At 42.4% G+C, this 22,094-nt stretch overlaps 1 protein-coding gene across 1 annotated transcript in view; it reads right to left on the bottom strand.

Moving 5' to 3' along the window:
- The window catches only part of LOC108539853 (anoctamin-6-like), a 151,780-nt gene extending 131,057 nt beyond the window's left edge, over positions 1-20,723 (bottom strand). The window contains exon 1 of the mRNA XM_017888792.1: positions 20,358-20,723. Coding sequence (XP_017744281.1) covers positions 20,358-20,427 — 70 coding nt within the window. The 5' untranslated portion in view covers positions 20,428-20,723. The remainder of the gene's footprint in view (positions 1-20,357) is intronic.
- Between the last annotated feature and the right edge of the window lie 1,371 nt (positions 20,724-22,094).

Genomic DNA, 22,094 nt, shown 5'->3' with positions numbered 1-22,094 from the left:
AAAAAATGCTCATCATCACTGGTCATCAGAGAAATGCAAATAAAAACCACAATGAGACATCTCACACCAGTTAGAATGGCGAACATTAAAAAGTCAGGAAAGAACAGATGCTAGAGAGGATGTGGAGAAATAGGAATACTTTTACACTGTTTGTGGGAGTGAAAATTAGTTCAACCATTGTGGAAGACAGTGTAGCGATTCCTCAAGGATCTAGAACTAGAAATACCATTTGACCCAGCCATTCCATTACTGGGTATATACCCAAAGGATTATAAATCATGCTACTATGAAGACACGTGCACACGTATGTTTATTGCGGCACTATTCACAAAAGCAAAGACTTGGAACCAACCCAAATGTCCATCAATGATAGACTGGATTAAGAAAGTGTAGCACACATACACCATGGAATACTATGCAGCCATAAAAAAGGATAAGTTCATGTCCTTTGCAGGGACATGGATGAAGCTGGAAACCATCATTCTGAGCAAATTATCACAAGGACAGAAAACCAGACACCACATGTTCTCACTTATAGTTGGGAATTGAAGAATGAGAACACTTGGACATAGGGTAGGGAACAGCACACACCGGGGCTTATCGGGGGTGGAGGCTGGGGGAGGGATAGCATCAGGAGAAACACCTTATGTAAATGACAAGTTGATGGGTGCAGCAAACCAACATGGCACATGTATATCTATGTAACAAACCTATATGTTGTGCATATGTACTCTAGAACTTAAAAAAAAAAAAAAAAAACTGACAGTGGCACACACAGTAGCTCTACCATTAGTTTGACAATAAACTCTACAGGTTACCTCTTCACAGAAGTTATCACTTTTTTAAAATTAAAATTTGAGCCAGATGTCTTCTAAGTTCTGTCATATCACAACAGGATTAGGGTTGTTTTGCCTATGCCTGTGCCTGTAACTAATTTTCCTCTCCTGAGGCAGACAGGACCCTTCTGCCCTTCACATGTAGCCTCTTTCACTTCCAAGGACAGTCAGCGTGACCCAGCCAGGATCCAGGAAGGGGCACTGGGGGCTGCCCCAGGAACTGCCCCAAGGGTGAATTAAACAACTGGGAACAAACCCAGCTCACAGCTGAAGGAAGGCCACCTGGGAGGACTCAGTCACCCAGAAGCGTAGAGACAGACAGGCATGCTAGTTCAGGAGTGCCGTCAGCATGTGGGGGGGAAGGAAAAAGCCAGGAGTGGTTCTCAACTTTTCGGATTCCTGGTACCTTTCCAAATACTGGAATTTTTGACTAGGGGACTTTTATTGAAGCTGTATTTACGCAAGACTGAGAAAATATCCATTTTCCACACGGAAGAATGAGGAGAGTGCTCAAGAGCCACAGGTGCTGGAGTTAAAAGGCGGCACACCACCAAGCCATCAGCTCTCCTTGCTAGCTCTGCTCAGATACCATGCCACTCAACTAGGCCATTCCTCAGCCCTGAGAAGCTGCTTTTGAATAGAACTGTAGTTACTGCCAGGCCTGGATTTCTATTATGCCCAGGAGGTGGTTTTCCCACATTGCAATAAACACTTGATCTTTCTTACATGCCAGCTGAAGTTAAGCCTCCCATCTCTTATTGCAGGAAACTGTACCCTACTCTTATTCACAGCCCTACTTAGGACAGCCAGCACAATATGACTAAGGAAGTCTTGTGAAAATACAACAGTTTGGTCACAATTTAGGGCTAAGATGTAAGATACCACCAGTATGCTAGCTAAAGAAGAAAACAGAAAAGTACAGCTCCTGTTACTAAATCTGCGGGCACAGACAGGCCACAACCAGAGTCTGCCACAGGAAGGAGTAGAAGTAGCACCACATTGGAGAGAACTTTATTTCCAGGGCAACAGGGTGATTAGGAAATACTGACAAGAGCAACACAGAATCCAAAGAACTAAAGAGACTGAGGTCCTAGGCATGTTTCTGAGAAATGAGTTTGAACAACTGAGGAGGAAAAGGACAAGTCAAATTATTAGAACTGAAAGGTTACTGTAGGACTGATAGTAAATGCTGAATTGTTTCATCTCGCCTGCCTGGAGTAAGAATTGGCTCCGGAGACTGGAATGTGGCTGAGTTAGGAAGTGGGAATCAAGAGCCCAGGGGTGGGGGTTGGGGGTTCTGTCAAGGCTGGAATTCAGGGACAGCCTAAAGCCTGTTTTAACTCAGGCAGGGAAGATGACTAAGAGTGGAAACCAGGCTCGAGAAATCATGAGTCATTCTTAAAAGAAACCAACATCAGTGTCAGTAACTTCCCTGGGAACTTGGAAAACGGGCCTGAACAAATACTTTGGAATGTAATATCCTGTACCAACACTGAACTGCTCCTTCATTTGGATAGGTCACTCTAACTTTTCTGTTCTCAGAGCTCTTTCAGTTACCAAACAAGACTAACAGTATCTGTTTACAATATTTTTACCAGTAAAAAAACATCAGTAGGAAAAAAGGTGACTTTCTGGAGAAATAAATCATTACACGTGAACTCCTTATACACAGGGAGAGTCTGCAAACAGTTCCCTCAGAACCAGTGTCACACTCATCAGTAAACTCATCAGTGGAATAATTCTCAGAATGAATGTGCAGTTCAGTTTCACAATCACAGCAGGGCAATTAAAATCTGAATTTCTATAAAATGAGATAGGAGTGAATTTTCCTCATACATTCTCCTCCAATTTAAGAACACATTTGCTAATTTCCCATAATAGGCAAGGCATCATGTGAGCTGCTTCAAGAGATTACGAAAATAACTAAGGCCAAAAGCTACTTCACTTGAAAGGAAAAACAGAATTAGAAGGTTAAGAATTGTTAGTCCGCTACCTATCAGAAACGAATACTTCAAGATTTAATTCAAAATACTTTTTCCAGATATTCCTATAGTTCCAACACACTGGATTACTACTGAAACCTATAACATGGATGAATCCCCAGAAATATTGTGCTAAGTGAAGCCAGGCACAAAAACTACATTCTACATGACTTCTTTAGAACGAAGCTCAAGAATGGGCCAAATCAATTTATAGAGGAAGTCTTTAAGTGCTTGCAGGGACCATGGGGCAGAAGGTTGACATGAAAGGGGTACAAGGGTGCTGGAAGTGTCCTCCATCTCTTGTTCTGAGTGGTGGCTATACAACTGTCAGAACTTAAACAGTTAACAGTACATTTTACTATATGTAAAATGCGCTTTTACAATGTTAACCAAAGAGATCACTGGACTAAACAAGCAGCACCAGGAATAGAGGGTTCAGACAAGAGCATGACAAAAGATAATGTTAGTATTTCTTATACTTGATCTCAATGCATTTATAAAGAAAAGATTCCCAATTTGAAAGGAATTAGAGGTATTACATATAACAATGATACAGGTATATTACCTGCTAGATTTCAATCATGTATGAAAGATGCTTACATAGAAAAATAAGTCACAGGACTGTTTAACAGCAAATGAAAACAGAATTTGCATCCATTTCTTTTTGCCCTATGAACTGAAAACAAAGCAAGCTTAAATTTGCTTCTTTCGCATCACTCTATTACTAGAGAGTGCTTTGGCTATTCACAGGGGAGGAATTCCCCAGTGTGATTCCCTAATGTTAAGGTTTTTCACAGGTAACAAATCTTGAGAGAAGCATATCAGAGTCATCAGTAGTTATTTTCCACCCTCACAGATTCTGATTCATGCCTTAGGTGCTTGGTTGTGACTCCCAGCCGAAGTCAGGTTAAACTCTTCCTCCAGACAGGAATAAGTCACATCCCTCAGCCAGTAGAGTAGAAGTCTGGAGAGCAATTTCTGGCTGAGAATCCAGAGGTCCGTTCTCTTCTAGCTCCCTGCCTCTCCCTTCCTTGAGAGGAAAAGATGGAGTGCAGGGAACAGATGTACCTGCTCCCTTTCATTCTTCCTCCTTTGAAAACTTCGAGAAGCTATACAGAATTGCTGCGATCCAAGCTCTCCATGGCCTCTCCTTTAGCACAAGGAAGGAAGATAATAATGCTACACAGCAATGCAAAGAAAGAATGAAGAGAACTGGGGTGACTGACCAAGTTTTGTTGCCTCCCAACCCAGGGCTATTATTTCAGCAAGGAACAAAGGGGCATTGGAACCACTAGCAACAGTATTACTTTGCAAGGTGCATTAACAGTTGTAGAAATCATTATAAACAAAATCTCTGCATGGTGAATTCCCTTAGTACGACTGGACTTGTGAGCCTGAAAGCATTTGTGGTGTTTTACACATTAATCTAATGTATATCTTGAGCCTTCTCATAGACCTGTTTTGTAAAGAGTTGATAATCTAAGGTCATGTTATTTTTAGAATTATAAAAATAACAGGTGCACTTGTCAGCCATCTCCCAGTGAGAGCCCATCCCCTTGAACTAGTTTTGGATACGTCCAAGTTCTGTTCTCAGCTATCCTGGTTCAGTCTCTTTTTTCACAATCTTTAAATATAATCTGCTGTCATTCTGTTGGTATGTTTGTCTTCCCTGCTAGCCTGCCTACTTTGAGAACAGGGGTCACTTCAGTCCTCTTTGTTGCTCAATTTCTAGTACCTAGCACAACAAGGTGCTGAACAGATACGTAAATGAATGCATTTCTGTGTATATTCTTAGTTATTTTATCACTTATTAGAATATAAGCTCCATTGAGGATGGGATTCTATCTGCTTCCTTATCTCTACACCTTAAATATACCGCACATATTTACTGAATAAAGACTGCGAGACAAGATAAATCCAGTGCTCTAAGCTAAATGAAATCTCTATGCACATGACTTTTTCCAAAAGTAGTGGGCTTCATTTATGAAGATGACTCATTGCTAGCAAATTCCAGTCAGCTTTCAGAGGATTTTTTTCTTTGCCAAATAACTTAGTCAAGATGGTGACTGAACTCTTCAAAATAAGTATTTTGAAGTATAAAACAGGCCACTAGCCACAGTAAAGGCAACTGTAACTCTCAAGAAAACCATGATTACCCATGGCTCAAAAGCCTTTTGCTGTGTTTGCTTACCCTTAGAGCAGATAAAAGGCCTGTTTGGAAATGTTCATGTCTCCACTATGATTTGTAGGCTGTGATATGCCTGTTATAGAAACATGTACCGGGTGGGCACTAAGTACTATTTACATTTAAATGGAGGCAGAAAATATGAGCTGGTCTGGCAACCTTCCGAACAGGGTACAGCCTGAGATCCAGTGGACAATGAGAACTGCAATTCTAAATGCAATGAGAAAGATGGAATTTTGGCTTTCAAAGAAAAAGTAACTCCTATGAAAGGCTTAAATATAAAGCAAATAAATCTTAAACTCTACTTCATTTGGGGATAAAATAAAAGCAGCCTTCTTCCTTTCATTTTGCTCTCACCTAACCAAATGAAACGGAATGTTGAAACTTTTCTTAGGTCTGATAATGCTGAAGGGGGCCTGCCAGTGTTTAAGTTCTAACATTTGGTTACAGGTTGAGTCGCCCCCAACTTTCAAGCATACAAAATGACAAGCATTAATTCATGTGCCTATTTTGCAAATTAGATAGAGATTATTTCATTTTTTTATCAGTAAATTTGAAATGACTCAAACTACCAGGGTAATAACTTGTGTGTTCATTTTCCCTGGTATTATATTCATCTCTTTTAACAAGTTATATTTGACATCAAACTTTAACAATACTCAATGAATAGAAATTCCACTTTTGTAGGAAAATTAAACATTTTAGAATTTTTCCTTCTTTTATTGAGACAGAATCTTGTTTTGTGGCCCAGGCTGGAGTGCAGTGGTGTGATGTTGGTTCACTGCAACCTCTGCCCCTGGGATCAAGCAGTCCTCCCACTTCAACCTCCCAAGTAGCTGGGACTACAGGCATGCACCACCACTCTTGGCTAATTTTTTTATTTTTGTAGAGATGGGGTTTTGTCATGTTGCCCAGGCTGGTCTTGAACTCCTGGGGAACTACAGGTGTAAGCCACTGCTCCCAGCCCAAAATTTTCCTTTAAAATAACCATTGAAATAGGTAAAACTACAAATATTCCTTTATTAAAATTCACAAGATCAACATCAAGAACACTACTTTTTAGACCTTAATACAAGACACTTTAAAATCTTAAATTTGCTAAATTAAGAAATACTCTTATTCCTTAGATATTTCTTTAGTAGAAAGATTATCAAAATGTCATCTGATATTCTATTATGAACCTTACCTTTCATGCTAGAATTATATATTCAAAGTGATGATACAATTCTGTTGTGAAATGCATCTACTGGAAAATACAATTTTATTTAAATGACCTCAGTTATATTTCTCCATTTAGTTGTTTTACAATGACTATGCAAGGAACCATCCCTTGTATATTTTATACATATTATATATTTTGCATATGTCATTTATATTTTGTATATATGTCAAATATTTTGTATATGTTAATATTATAATAGTCCAGTAGAGTACCACTACCCCTTCTGTATTATCCCTACATTTTTCTGACATGGAAACCAAGACCCCAAAGTTGTAAGAAGCTGCTCAAGACGAGGTTCTTTTCAGTCATATCACACAGCTCTTCAATAATCAATATCTTTCATTCATTTACCCATTGATTCAACAAAAACTTACTGATTGCCTACTACACATCAGGCACTATGCTGCTCACTGAGGTGAAAGTTTTCCTCAAGGTACTCCCGGTTTAACGCAAAAGACAAAACGTGACAATGAGCTGTATGAGTGGAAGGAACAGCCTTGGGGGAAAAGCAAAATCTCTAATAAAAAACAAAAGAGGTAAGACTGGGTTAAGACTTAGGTAAAAGCAGCTACCCATAATATTAATAACTTTACCTTATAATTATTGGAAGGCTTTTAGTGTATCCGGCACCACCATCCTGCAAAGTGAGATTTTTAAATGGCATTCTTCACCTGATACAACCATTTCGTATGAAGTAGGTTCTAATATTAGTTCCATCTTACAGAGGAGGGGGAGGTTGTGTTAATTATTCAGGGTCACATGGTTGATGAACGTCTAGGCCATAATTTGAACTCACATCTGTCTAAAACTAAAGCTTAAGTAGTGGTGGGTCTCCATCTCTGTGCAGAGCCAGGCTAAAGCTGTCTGATGAAAATAATGAAACAGAGGTAGAATTTAAAAATACAAAAATAAAAAAAACTGAGGAGATTGATAGGCAGCCCAAGAATAAGGAAAGAAGCTGACATGGGAACATTAAAAGGATCACAGGCCAGCATGGCGGCCCATTTCTTCCTCACCATAGCTCGCCACACTACAGCAGGGTGCCTGTCCACACCCTTGGCCAAATTAAGGTGAGGATATCTATATCTGTAGCAGAGAGCAGAAATAATCTTTCACCACAGAGAAGAGTATCCTTTTCTTTTAATCTGCATAATAAGTACTTATAATCTAATTCAGGTTTTCAGCTTCAAATCCCAGACCCTGAGAAAAGATCACCTTCACCTCATCTCTAATACCCACACTTAGCCGGGGGCTTGGAAGGTAGATCTGCTCCAGTACATGGCCTGGTCTCTCCTTCTCCCCTCCAGATCCAAGTGGCTATAGATTACCACAGCATTACCACAGTCCTGAGAGTGTGCAGGGATATCAGGGTGGCTGAGAAGGTCCTCTCTCAGAAACCCAAGATAATCTCCAATTTTAGAAGATTCTTAGAGAAATGAGGGGCGGAAATTGATGCTGCCTGCATACACAACAGTTGAAAACTGACAAGGTGGAACATGAGTAGGAAGGATGAAGAGGTCAAACAGGTTTTAAACAAGATCCTTCGCCCTAGGTGCTACCTGACTGTCCTACTTCCACCAAACACTGCCCTCCCACTGCGAACAGTGAGCTCTGAAAGACTCCTCCGTATTTCCACATCTCCAGTCCTAAGAACAGAATCATGTAGAACCCTAACCATGAGAATCTCACCATTAATCTTCCCTCCTCTGTTCTCCTGTGATATTCTAAAGACTTGAACTGTAATAAAAGCTAGTAACTTCTTAAATGTTTCCTTCTGCACTTTTTGTGCATACAACTATACAATGACACAAAGGAGCATGCATACTTTAATTAGAACTGCTTGGGCAGGTGCAGTGGCTCACACCTGTAATCTCAGCACTTTGAGAGGCTGAGGCGGGAAGACTGCTTGAGCCCAAGAGTTTGGGACCAGCTGGGGAACACAGTGAGACCAAACTCTAACATACATACATACATACATACATACATACATACATACATACATAAAATAAAAACAAAATAAATAAATACATAAAGGAGGCCTGGTGCATGCCTGTGGTCCCAGCTACTCAGGAGGTTGAGGTAAGAGGATCACTTGAGTCTGGGAGTCAATGCTATAGTGAGCTATGATTGTACCACTGCACTTCAGCCCCGGCAACAGAAAGAGATCCTGTCAAAAAAAAAAAATCTGGGAGAATAGGATAGGGCACAGGGACCACTGATGGAACTATAATCCCTACATTCATGAGCCATTTATTGGGAGCCACTGTGTGTCAGCCCCTAAGATCTTTTGTTAAGATTTCCTGAAAGGGATTCCCTCTGAAATAGGTTTCTCGGCATCAGGAGAATATTGTCAGTCTGCCCAAAGATCTGCAAGATAGGAAAAAACACACACAATAATTATCTCTTTGCTCTTTGCAGAAACCACATGCAATTCTTCAACCACCTTTATCTTTAAATGCATGTGTCTGCAGCACAGCCACTGTCATTACCCTTAATCTGACACTTACACTTGTTGAGCAGTTCCTACAGGCATAATACCACTATTGAGCAGTTCCTACATGCATAACATGATAGAGAGCAACAAAAATGGACAGCAATGTTTGAGGGGAAAAGACTAAGTGATCAGAAGTTAAAAGTAGCAGTTTCCATGACAGCTTTTTTTAAAAAAAAAAAAAAAAAAAAAAAATTTATTATGAGGGTGATAATGTAACTGCCACTCATAAGTGTCTAAGTGAAAAGGGCCCCTGCCCAGCACTGTGCATACCACCTTGCATCCTCCCAGCAACCACACAGGACTGAAGAAACCGGCTCAGAGAGGCTGAGAAGCGTGTGTCATTCAATCAATTCTAGGAGACATGGCACAAGGTGCTAGGTGACCATAAACTGAGGTCATCTGACCGTAAGACTTTTCCTCTTCACTCCTTACCACTCTACATCAACTGCAGCCCAATTACCTACATAAGCTCATCTTTCCTCCTTATAATTTTACTTTTCTTTCTTCTTAAGCAGCATCTAAGATCAGTAAACGGTTTCTTTACTATGGGTATCACTTTGGGAGGCCAAGGCGGATGGATCACTTGAGGTCAGGAGTTCAAGATCAGCCTGGCCAACATGGTGAAACCTTGTCTCTACTAAAAATACAAAAAATTAGCCGGGCGCAGTGGCGTGCACCTGTAATCCCAGTTACTCAGGAGCCTGAGGCAGGAGAATAGCTTGAACCCAGGGGGCAGAGGTTTCAGTGAGCCGAGATCATGCCACAGGACTCCATTCTGGGCAACAGAGCAAGACTCCATCTTAAAGAAAAAAAGAAAAAAAAAAAAAAGACAATGATTTTGTTAATTTTTTTAAAAGAAAGACTATCTTATGTTTTAGGCAATTTAGGCATTCATGGCTTGTTTAACAGGAAGAAACAATGCAACTGTTTCAAATCATAATTATAATAAAAATTTTTAAATAACGTTAAGGATCTTACTGAGTTTCATATGCAGAGACAATGTATTATCTTTCTTTAGAATTTAGTGGGAAATACATTTTTCTTAAAAATTTAGTACAAATCAGAAAAAAAAAGCACGTATAAGACTGTCTATGTGACGCTACAAAACTTTAGCCATCTTTTTTTGTGCAAAGCCAAAGATTATTTTTCAAACATCTAGATAGAATGTCTAGAGAAATCATGAAAAATTCAATTATATAAACAAAATATTGGTTTAGATAAAACAAGCTTTATAAACAAGCCTGTAATTTGCATAATTGTACTCCGTAAAAGAACATCTATTTGCATGGCTTTGACCTAAGGCTAAAGTTCTGCCAAAGTTATAATAAATATTAGAAAAGAGAACTTTTAAGTGCCAATGTCCCTTTTTTTTCAAGTATTTGTACTTTAAAATAGTGCGGGAAATAGTAGAATTCCAATGTCTTATTATGAAAGCATTAAATATAAAAGCAACATCTGGACTTCAAAAAAGAATATATTTTCTTTCATTTGTATTTCTGGCTGATGAATAACTTACTGCAGCAAGATCTTGCAATTAGTATTCAAACACGTAGCCAGGGCAATAATAATTACCATGGCAGAGAAAGTTGCCTATTAACCCTTCAACTTGTCTTCTATGCAAGCATTCCATCTGATGTGTTTTGGCTGAATAGTATTTGAATTGCTCTTTGGTCCATGTCCAAAATATTCTATTGTTGACATACTCATCTACTAGTATTCTTCAAACTGTCTGCTTTTTGGGATGGATGCTAATTAATTTTAGTTGCAATGCCCAAAAGACAAAACTAAAGAAAAATAAAAATAATGTCATAAGGCAATCATTTGGCTGAATAAAATTCCCTCAATCTGTATCTTTACATATGATTTACCAATCAGTCAAGCAGTACATTTCATTGGCTAAAGGTAATTGGAAATATTTTCTGTTCTAAAATTGACCACTCTTGCAGACCCAGCCCTGAATTCATTATAATCAGGCAGCTTAAATCATATGGCATGCAAAGCTTCCATTAAAATCTAAAAATGTCTCACGCTTGTAATCCCAGCACTTTGGGAGGCTGAGGCGGGTGGATCACGAAGTCAGGAGATCGAGACTATCCTGGTTAACACGGTGAAACCCCATCTCTACTAAAAACACAAAAAATTAGCCGGGCGTGGTGGCGGGCTCCTGTAGAGGCAGGAGAATGGCGTGAACACGGGAGGCGGAGCTTGCAGTGAGCGGAGATCGCGCCACTGCACTCCAGCCTGGGCGACAGAGTAAGACTCCATCTCAAAAAAAAAATAAAAATCTAAAAATGTCCCAAAACATATGTTTTGTTGAATACTACGTGAAAAACATTACGATATTCAGGCTGTGAGATACAAAGACGAATAAGAGAAATCTCCCTTCAAGACGAGTGTTTTTGGTTAAGACGTACAGCTAAAATACAAAATACACACCAAGTAAAGTATAACAGAAGAAACCCTAAAGGATTAAAGTGAAAACTTATTAGAATACAATCATTTTAATCATCTGTTACAGATATCACTGAGAGATCAATATCATCCTTTAATTTAAAGCCAAATTGTGAGTTTTTGTTTTTTTTTTTCTTGAGACAGGGTCTCACTCTGTTGCCCAGGCTGGAGTGCAGTGGCACGATGACAGCTCACTGCAGCCTTGGCTTCCTGGGTTCAATTGAATCTTCCACCTCAGCCTCCCAAGCAGATGGCACCACAGGCGTGTGCCATGCCCAACTTATTTTTGCAGTTTTTGTAGAGACTGTGTCTTGGTATGTTGCCCAAGCTGGTTTCAAACTCTTTGGCTCAGGCAATCTTCCCACCTTGGCATCCCAAAGTACTGAGATAACAGGCATGAGCCATCATGTGTGGCCCTTTACTTCCGGTATTCTTAATCCTTTATAATTTCCCTTCAAGAATATCAGAATTGGCCGGGCGTGGTGGCTCACGCCTGTAATCCCAGCACTTTAGGAGGCCGAGGCGGGCGAATCACGAGGTCAGGAGATCGAAACCATCCTGGCTGACACGGTGAAACCCGTCTCTACTAAAAATACAAAAAAATTAACTGGGCATAGTGGCGGGCGCCTGTAGTCCCAGCTACTCCCAGCTATTTGGGAGGCTGAGGCAGGAGAATGGCGTGAACTCGGGAAGCGGAGCCTGCAGTGAGCTGAGATCCCGCCACTGCACTCCAGCCTGGGCGAGAGAGCTAGATTCTGTATCAAAAAAAAAGAATATCAGAATTAAAATCCTATATAACTGATGGAAATCTTCATAGGAGCATTTGGTCTAAATTTCTAGGTTTCTAAAAGAAAAAATAATAAATGTAGAACAATCAACATATGTTGACTGCTGCAACCCCTTGAGAAAAAAGGAGTGTGTATAGCTAAAACACAAATTAAGTAAGAGTAACTCTTGTTCTTTTAGAGCTGTGTTTGTCTCAGATCCAAATAAAGTATTTTAAAAGGATACTGGAGAACCTTTTGGAAAGCTATTATTTGACTTGAAAGAATGTGCAAGATAAATCATGTCTGTGGATTTGAAACTGAAAATAATAAAAGATTTATAAAAAGAAGCAAGACTATTCTAAAAGAGAGTTTGAGGATAGTTTGCTTTGTTTATTAGCTGCCATCTCCTTGGTAGAGGGTGTGCATACACACACACACGTATATATAATGTATACATATATATTTATACGTGTATATATTTATGATATGTATATAACATGATCCCCTTGCCATAGTGAATAAGGCCAGGGCAGTATCAAGGTTTAATTTCTGAGAAATCATCATGCCTTTAGGAACACTCAGGATGCTCTGCAGTCCTAGCCCCATGACTTCACCTGTCTTCTCATCCCAACAGGGCTGGCTCAAGTACTGCCCCAGTAGAGTTGCCCTGGATTCCCCTAGGCAAGGTCACATGCTTTCTCCTTGGTATCACCACTGAACCTGGTACAGATCTTGATTACAGTATTAATCACAAGTTACTGAAATTATCTGTTTCCTTTCTAAATAGTGAGGTACTGGAGAACAGTGAACCTGGAACCTAGCAGAGTACCTGGTAAAATACATACACTCAGCATTTTCAGAACAGATAACTGGGGGTATCTCAAAGTGCCACAGAAGAAGAAAATTCTACTAGGGCCATGAAACCACTAGGCATTATGTTAATCAAATTACCTTAGAAGAATAAATCATCCATTCTTTCCACAATTATTTGCTAGGCTCCTACCAAGGTGCCATGAGGGGCACAGCTTAAAACACAAAGCGCACAAGGTACCAGCCTTCAGGGAGCGTACATTTTAGAGGAGAATGAGGAAAAGAGACAACTCTTAAAAATCATAGCAATGGAATATGTATAACATTTAAGATATTTTGCATGATCTCTAGAAGACTCAAATAACCTAGGCCAGTCACCAAGAAATGTACACGCTAGTTGCAGGAATAATAAATGCAAAGCTGATGAATAGCAAAGACAAAATACAGGATGAATGCTAACTGCATAGAACAAAAAAATTTAAAAAAATGAGAATTCATTGTGAGCACTTTGGGCTAGGAGGATCATTAACAACTTTCTGGGTTTGTGACAGACTTGGGAGGAGAGGCAGGCTGTGAGCAGAAAAACACAGTGTTTTTTCCATTCTCTTACTCAACAATCAACACAGAAGACTTCAGTGACCAAATGTGCAAGGATTTCTCCCCAGCAACAAGCAAGCAATCAATTCTGCAGTGGATACCAGCTGGGTATCCTCCAAGTGAATTCTGACACTATTTACCTGGAGATGGTGTCAGATCCCAGTTAAGGGTTCAGCCCCACAAAACTGCCCCCCACTACTTCTGATGCCAATCACAGGCCCCAGGTCATTTTACCTGTGCTTCTGATTAACTGTTTATAAACTGGGGTTCCCACGACACCCTCCTTGGGTTCCATTAATTTGCCGGAGTGGCTTGAGGAACTCAGGGAAACACTTGCATTTACCAGTTTATAATAAAAGATAAAGATGAAGAGATGCATAGAGTGAGGTATGGGGGAAAGGGCACAGAGTTTTCATGCCCTCCCAGGGCAAGCCACCTCCAGGTACCTCCACTGTTCAGCTATCCAGAAACTCCCTGAACCAGTCCGCTTGGACCTTCATGGAAACTTCATTGGATAGTCATGATTGAACCATGTTGAAAAGTGATTGGACAAAAAGCATATGATTTAATACTAATAGACTGAATGGGGAAACCCAGCAAGGCCTATCTGATCAGATTTTTCTGGCATCTCTGTGCAGTATTCCTTCCTCCAGGGTGTGGGGCAGGATCCCTTCTGAAATAGGGGGTCTTATGGCCTACATTCAGACAAGGTAGATGGGAGAATTTCTTTATGGGCAGTTCTCACACAGAAAGGTGGGGGAAGATTACAATTTTAGTTTCTAAAATTGGAAAGACAAAGATAAAAAGAGGGCAGGTCAAAGCTGGAGACTGTTTTCTGAGGCCTGCTTCTGAGGCCTAAAGCACCCCAACATTATAGGAGGAGTTATGGGAGTTTTAAGCGAGGAACCATGGACAAAAACATATGTGTCATAATATCACAGGGAACCACTGAGAAAAAGAGGAGGTGAGGCTGAAATTACTAAGAAGGGGAATGGTCTTGCCTGGCATGGTAGCTCACGCCTGCTCAGCACTTTGGGAAGCTGAGGCGGGCAGATACCTGAGGTCAGGAGTTCGAAACCAGCCTGGTCAACATGGCAAAACCCCATTTCTATTAAAAATACAAAAATTAGCTGGGCATGGTGGTAGGTGCCTGTAAACCCAGCTACTCAGGAGGCTGAGGCAGGAGAATCACTTGAACCCAGGAGACAGAGGTTGCAGTGAGCTGAGATTGGGCCATTGCACTCCAGTCTGGGCAACAGAGTGAGACTCTGTCTCAAAAAAAAAAAAAGGGGGGGGGAGGGGCGCTGGGCACGGTGGCTCACACCTGTAATTCCAGCACTTTGGGAGGCCGAGACGGGTGGATCACGAGGTCAGGAGATCGAGACCTTCCTGGTTAACATGGTGAAACTCCATCTCTATTAAAAATACAAAAAAATTAGCCAGGCATGGGTGGTGGCGCACCTGTAGTCCCAGGCTGCCTTCGGGGAGTCCTGAGGCCAGAGAATGGCGTGACCCAGGGACGGGCAGAGCTCTGCAGTGCAGCCGAAGATAGCTGCCACTGCACTCCAGGGCCCGGTGACACAACGAGCACTCGGCTTCTCCCAAAAAAAAAAAAAAAAAAAAAAAGGGCTGGGGTGGCGGGTAATGGTCTGAGCCCAATGGCTCAGAGGGGGGAAAATTAAAAGACTTATTGCGAACAATAGAAAATTCTCTTCTCCTGCCACCATCATCCTGGGCTCCTCTCTGCTTGCTGGAAACAATCAGCAGCTGAGAACACACAGATGCTGCCTCTTTCATAAAGCTCTCAGACCCATTCTTCTCTATTTCATGACCACTGCAGGCATTTCTGACCCTAACTACTGTAAAGGTTTAGCTCTACTGTCTCCTTTCCCAACCCATTTTAGAACGTGCTACCACGGAGATCTTTCCAAAAGCAAATCCAATCCTATCTTTTCATTAACATCCTTCAGGAGCTCCAAAATATATACAAAGTAAACCCCAAAATCCTTAAAGTATATAGGATTCACAGCATAGCCTCTCCCCACCTTCCCTTGCAGGCAACTATTTGGAACTCCAGACTCTCCTCTGGCCATCTCTGCACTACATTTGCCTAGTCTTTCAGCATCTGACCCAAAAATCTCTTCTGTGAAGCTCTCTCCCAGTCTCTCCTTCGGTTTCATATGTACCTTTTATTGCAAATCTCTGTCTGATGATGCAGAGAAAACCAAACTCAGGTTCTTCTGTACTCCCGATACAATCAACACAGAATACGTTTATGACCAGATGTGGGAAGAGTTCTCCCCACATGACAAACAAGCAGTCTTTCAACAATGAACACCAGCTGGGCATCCTCTAAATCAAGTCAATTCGGATACTATCCACCTGCGGTAAGCCTCAGAGCTCAGTTGAGGGCTCAGTCCTACAAGGCTGCCCCCCCAACTTCCGACAACAATCACAGGTCCCAGGTTGTTTTGCCTGGGTTTCTGACCCACCAGCTACAAATTGAGGTTCTCGCAACACCATCTTTGGGTTCCATTAGTTTCCCAGGGCAGCTCACAGAATTTTGGGGTTCTTACGGAGGCTTTATTACATAGGCATGATTGATTAAATCATTAGCCACTGGTGATAAACTTAACCTTCAGTCTGGCTCTTACCCCTCTCCAGTTTGGGAGAGGGGCTGCCAGCCATCTGTCAACTTATTAGCATAAAAAAGACACTTATCACTTTGAAAATTCCAAAAGTTTTAGGAGTTGCATGCCAAGAAACTGGAAGAATACCTTATATATTTCACAATCTCACAGTCTGGTTCTAAGGAACTTTTCTCCTGAAAGACACAGGTATGTCTTACTCATTTTTGGTCTCCCAACACCTGGCCCAGGGCCTAATCCTGAAACTAGCACAGAATGATTGCTCAATCAATGTTTATGAAGGAAGACTGGGGCTAGTATCAGATTTACAGGTGATTAAACCTAAAGTAGGTAATTAGGAAATAGAGGTGGGTGTGGAAAGGTAAGTCTACGTAAAAATGTGACAGTTGAAAAGGGAGCAAATAGCTGGACCATTATCTCTCAAAGGTAACGGACTATGTCCTCTGTCTACCCCTCAATGACATGGCTGTTAGGGATGGGGATCAGACAGTAAACTACATAAACAGATTAGAAACTCAAAGCAACCAACCAACCATCCACAAACAAAGCCTTGTTATCTGAACAGTCTGAATAGTTCCTGATAGTCTTTTTTGGAACCACTTTTCCTCCTTCAGCAAAGCTTGACCACAGAGAACAGAATTGAAGAAACAAAATAAAGGAGCATACTAATCTGATTTCTGCATTCTGGCTATAAAAGCTGTTCGTATAGCTTTCTACACGAACAGGAAGAGATACTGAATTTAATTTGCTGATTAGTGGGGGAAAGAGGGGGCGAAAAGCAGCCAAGGACACTCTTTTGCACATTTGGCAGGGTACCACACAACCTGCCTCCCAGGGGCTTGCAACAATATGTGATCTCCACCAGCGCAACAGGGGTTTCAAACACAAATTTCCCACCACTACTGCCTGGATGTGGCTTCAGTGGTTGGTTGTTGGCACCGCTTTAGAAATAAGTGGCCTATTGCAAAAATGCTCTAATGCCAACAGGTTGCCACACAAGCACACCTTTGGAAATAATTTCTGCTGGCTGTAACTTAAGCAAACAAGGAAAAGACACCCATAGTGAGATACACCATCCTTGATTCTCCATATCAGTTCATTCTAAACTAGGAGGCAACACTGACATAAAGTACTGAAGAGCCAGGCATGGTGGCTCACACCTGTAATCCCAGCACTTTGGGAGGCGGAGGTAGGAGGATCACTTAAGCTCAGGAGTTTGAAACCAGTCTGGGCAACAGTGAGACCTTGTCTCTACTAAAAGAAAAAAACCAAAAATTAGTCAGGCGGGGTGTCACAGGCCTGTGGTCCCAGCTACTCGAGAGGCTAAGGTTGGAGAATTGCTTTAGCCCGGGAAGTTAAGGCTGCAGTGAGCCGTGACTGCGCCACTGCACTCCAGCCTGAGAGACAGAGGGAGACCTTGTCTCCAAATGAATAACTAAAAGTACAATAAAAGCACAGTGTTTCAAAAGTAAGGAGGAACCCACTGTTTAAAAGGCTCTAAATCTCAGTTACTAGAGGGCACATTTCCATATATACACATAAAGCATCTCTATGATATAATCAGGGACCTCATTAAGTTACAAAGTTTTTTCTTTGCAGGGGCGGGGGGAGGTCTCTTGCAAATTAGGCCATTATAATGTCCGATAGTATACTCAGGAACTCGTGTCAAAATAATTCTAAGGCTGGGTACAGTGACTCATGCCTGTAATCCCAGAGCTTTGGGAAGCCAAGACAAGAGAATGGCTACAGGCCAGGAGTTCAAAGCTGCAATGATCTCGCCACTGCATTCTAGCCTAAGTGATGGAGCAAGACCCTGACTCTAAAATAATTCTCCCACTCTGAATTATAAAGGTAATATTAATAGAGGGATTTCACAGAAATCTTCCATACCCAAGTGGGTTTCAAACTATTATACAACTACTGACAGTGACAATCAAGTACTAGGAGAAATATATTAGTCAACAGCGTAAAAACAGATGTGCATTGCAAAATTAAAGGCAGAGGTTAAAATTATTTTCATTTCATCAGTCTCCTCTCCCACAGTTGGAAATAATAATTATTTTGTAAAAGGTTTTCCACCACTATCAGCCTACTCCCGGTAATCTTTAAAAAGGCGTATTCTTTTGTAAAGCATAAACTTAACATTGGCATAGTTAAATATTTTCTGATATAAAATCACTACAACCCACATTAAATTTGTACTTCCAAAAAAACAACCAACAAGGTGGACATGGTGGTGCCTGAAGTCCCAGCTACTTGGGAGGCTGAAGTGGGAGGATCGCTTGAGTCCCGTAGGTCGAGGCTGTAGTGAGCCATGATTACATCACTGCACTCTAGCCTGAGTGACAGAGCGAGACCATATCTCGAAAGAAAGAAAAGAGAAGAAAAGAAAAGAAATCACATTTATAGATACTGGGTGTTAGAACATCAACAATATCTTTTCATTCACTGAAAGAAAAAAAATTGCCAAGACCTGTTTAAATGGTACCTGTTGCTAGACATAAAACATGTTGAGATGATCCCTACAGTAGAGGCCCCAGGGCCCCACAGGAATACTAGGAAATGCCCTACTAATATTAACACTAAAGTATTAATATTAGTAGTTTCTAGAGGGTGAGGAGGAGTACAGATATTTAACTTTTTCTTAAATATATCTACACTGACTTGACAAAACTAGCATGAATGACATCTGTCATTAAAAATAAAAAGAGCTTATTGCCACACACTTATACGATGAATTTATACTACGCCTCAATAGGTAAACACAGGCTAGACCAAATTACTTTCTAAACTGAGATCTATTGCTGGCACAGTAAAACAAATAAAGCTCAGAGCCTCTTTCTTACTTCAGTTTCCATTTGAGCTTCTGCCCTCATTTACTTACAATACTCACTATAAACAGTGCACCTCACCATAAGAGACAATAATACTTTCCTGGGAAACAGACTGTGCCAATTTTATTGTAACTTTTTAAACTTCGCTCCTATATTTTTATGTAATCATCAGGCACTATGTAATCTTGCTAAACAGTAGTAACAGCCAGAGCGACCCAGTGGTAAGAGTATTAATCTTCACTGGTCTTACAAGCCAGAAAACCTGGGTTTGAAAGTGAGAAGCTGGGCAGATCAACCTGTGTGCTTCAGTTTTCTCTCCTATAAAAACTACTACTATGTGCTCCCTCCTTAAGGATGAATACCTAGTAAATTGTTCTTAAATGAACGAATGAAATGTGAAACTAAATCATGGAGTGTAATCTCCTCCATTCGATTTGTCCCTGGAAAACCAAGAAGTTACCAAATTTTTTTGATCTAAATGATCCGTGCCCAAACTGTAACAGAAATAAAAACCACACCCAACTCCTAAAATTAAGTTACTTTTAAAGTTATTAGAGAACAACAGGGCTTTAGAACATCAGCAGGATGTTCTGTTTTAAAATTGATTTGGCATCCAGGAGTCTAAGCCGAGTCGCCACAGCAGACTGGCTTGGTAATTTAATTAGAGTCTTCTGGAAGGACCCATTAAATCGTCATCCCCCGACAGTGTTCTCTTTAGGGACCTGATTTTCTCTCTAGTCCTCCCATTCCTTTCTCCTTCCTCTCTTCCTCTCACCCCTTTTGTTTGCCCTTTTTTTCTTTTTTTGCTCTTAAAACAGCTCTCCCTCCGTTTGGCTTGTCACTCCCATGCATTTTTCACTCTAACTAGAAATGGGTCACCCCAGGTTTGCTCCCCAAGCCCCAGGGCCCCTCAGGGCGAGTGGCCAAAGGCCCTGCGGTCCACCCCGCCTGGGGGATTCCTACTCTGATCACAGCCCGGGCGGGCTCCGCAGATGGGAAAGGATTTCCAGCGCGCGCCTAGCGGCCACAAATCACTTCCCCGGGCCACCCTGCCAGGCCTCAACCATCCCAGAGCCGTCGGTCGGCTTTTACTTTAACGAGGATTCAGGTGGGTCACACCTTGTCCTCCAAACGCGGGCCTGCTACCCGGACCCCGCCCAGGGGCTCGCCCCAGTGCCCAGGTTCCTCGGCATGCTTAGCACTGTGGGAGGCGGGGAAGTGACCCCAAAGTTGCTTGAGTGGAGACTTCCGCACGCAGAGGCGTCCCCGCAGCTGCCTGCCTCTTTCAGGGGCAGCATCCCCCGCTAGTCCGGAGCCTGTCCTCTGGGCCACCACGCACCCCGCGCCTCCGCCCCGCCGGGGCCTCAGTCTGCAGGAAGCCGGGGACAGCTGGCTTCCTCCCCTAGCCCGGAGCAGCCGAGTGTCCCGGCCAACCTCCCCCGCGGAGAGCGCAGCGCCCCCGCGCAGTCCCCGAACTTCTTCCCGCGTCGGCTAGGGCTTTCGGGTGGGGACGCGGGGACCCCTCGCTCACCGATATCCCCATCGTCGTCGTCGTCCTCCTCCTCCATTTGTAGCAAAACATTCCTGCTCATCTTTTTCATGTCTCCTTCAGAAGGCGGCTCCCAACTTGGCGCGAAGTTGGGGGCTCCCAGGTTCCGGAACGGCGCGGCTCTCCCAGGGGCCGGATCGGGGACCGCGGGGCGCTTGTCGCTTGGGCTCAGGGGCCGCTCTGCCCAGCCTGCGCCTGGGAAAGCCAAGCCGAAGCGCCCACCGACCGGAGCCCAGAGCCGAAGGAAGCCTCTCGCCTGCCGAGCGGAGCCCTGAGACTGAGCATGCCCAGTGCGGCCGCCGCGGCTCGCTGCGGAATGATTGAACTTCCCCGGTTTTAGGAGGCTCGCAGAAGGAAGTCGGGAGGCGAGACTGGAGAGGGAGTAGTCCGGTGCTGCGCGCGGGGGAACTAGCTGGAGTGCGAGGCGGGAACACGTGAGTGCGGGAGTGGACGGGGTTCACTAAACATTGATCCCAAACAGGGCCGCTTTTCGTTCCAAGGTCGTCTGTGAACACACACTGCGGCTTGCTTTGTTTTAACGTCTGATACTAGAGAGGGGGGAAATGCTGCTACAGCACAACTGCAGAACCCTGGAAGGCGAGCTCGTTTGAATGGCTTTTAAAGGCGACGTGGAGCTAGTAATGGGGGAATCTTAAATTCCTCTAACTCCGACCTGGGAAAGTGGAATCTTATACGGATAGGGTAAGATTACGGGGGAATGGGGGTGGGAGGAGAGGCAAAACTCAGAGAATAAGCAAAAGAAGAAGGGGCGGGACGGAAGGGAGTGGCGGTGGAGAGAATTTTCTAAATAAACGTGTGCACAAAGGCAGGAGGATTTCCGCATACATTGAGGTCGCGGAGAGTGGAGAAGCGCCCCCTACCCCGCCCGCACGAGCACACAGGGAGTGGTCGGAAGATAATCGCTGAAGCTTCCAGCCTATTTGTACAATGGAAACTAGTCCTCTGTGTCAAAGAGGCAGAAGAAGCCGAAGACCACTAGAGTTAGATGTAAACTCTTCTAAAACATTGTGGAAAGCTATAATAAGAGAAAAGAAAGAAGTGAAATAAAATTAAGGCAGATAGTTTTATCTTTATTTTAGTGCTTTCCTGGAAACCAAAGGGACCGATAGGACAAATACAAAGGGATTTAGTACTTTAAAGACCCTTGGAGTTGTTTGAACGGCAGTTTTGGGGGATCGCGTGTCTACAAAACTTTTTTCAAAAAAGCTGGTGCGTTCAGGTGGTTCAATTTTGACTTCTCAAAAGGGCTAGAAGGTATATTTGAAATCTTGGTTATATGTGTTATTGTCTACTCCTCATTGAAATTTTTTTTATATTTTTTCCACTGAAGTGCTAGGGTTATCACAATAACACGAAATCTGCTGTGCATGTTTTTTCTTCCATATGCTTTTTTTGAGACGGTCTCGCTCTGTTGCCGAGGTGGGAGTTCAGTAACTAGAACTACAAGCGGAGCACACCACCATGTGGGGCTTAGTCTTAAATTTTTTGTAGAGATGGGTGTCTCACTATGTTGCCCAGGCTGGTTTTGAACTCCTGGCCTCCAGCAATCCTTGCACCTCAGTTTCCTAACTTGTTTTTAATGTTCTCTCTGAAAGAAAGAAAACATTGAGACCAATCTTCACTGGGAAAATAGCTATGAATATATACATGAAAAGACATGATGAAATTACTTTTAAGAAAATATCTGGGAAACACTAT

Source organism: Rhinopithecus bieti, unplaced genomic scaffold (genome assembly GCF_001698545.2).
Source record: "Rhinopithecus bieti isolate Rb0 unplaced genomic scaffold, ASM169854v2 scaffold_17653, whole genome shotgun sequence".
Lineage (NCBI taxonomy): Eukaryota > Metazoa > Chordata > Mammalia > Primates > Cercopithecidae > Rhinopithecus > Rhinopithecus bieti.
This window is presented reverse-complemented; position numbering and strand designations above follow the sequence as displayed.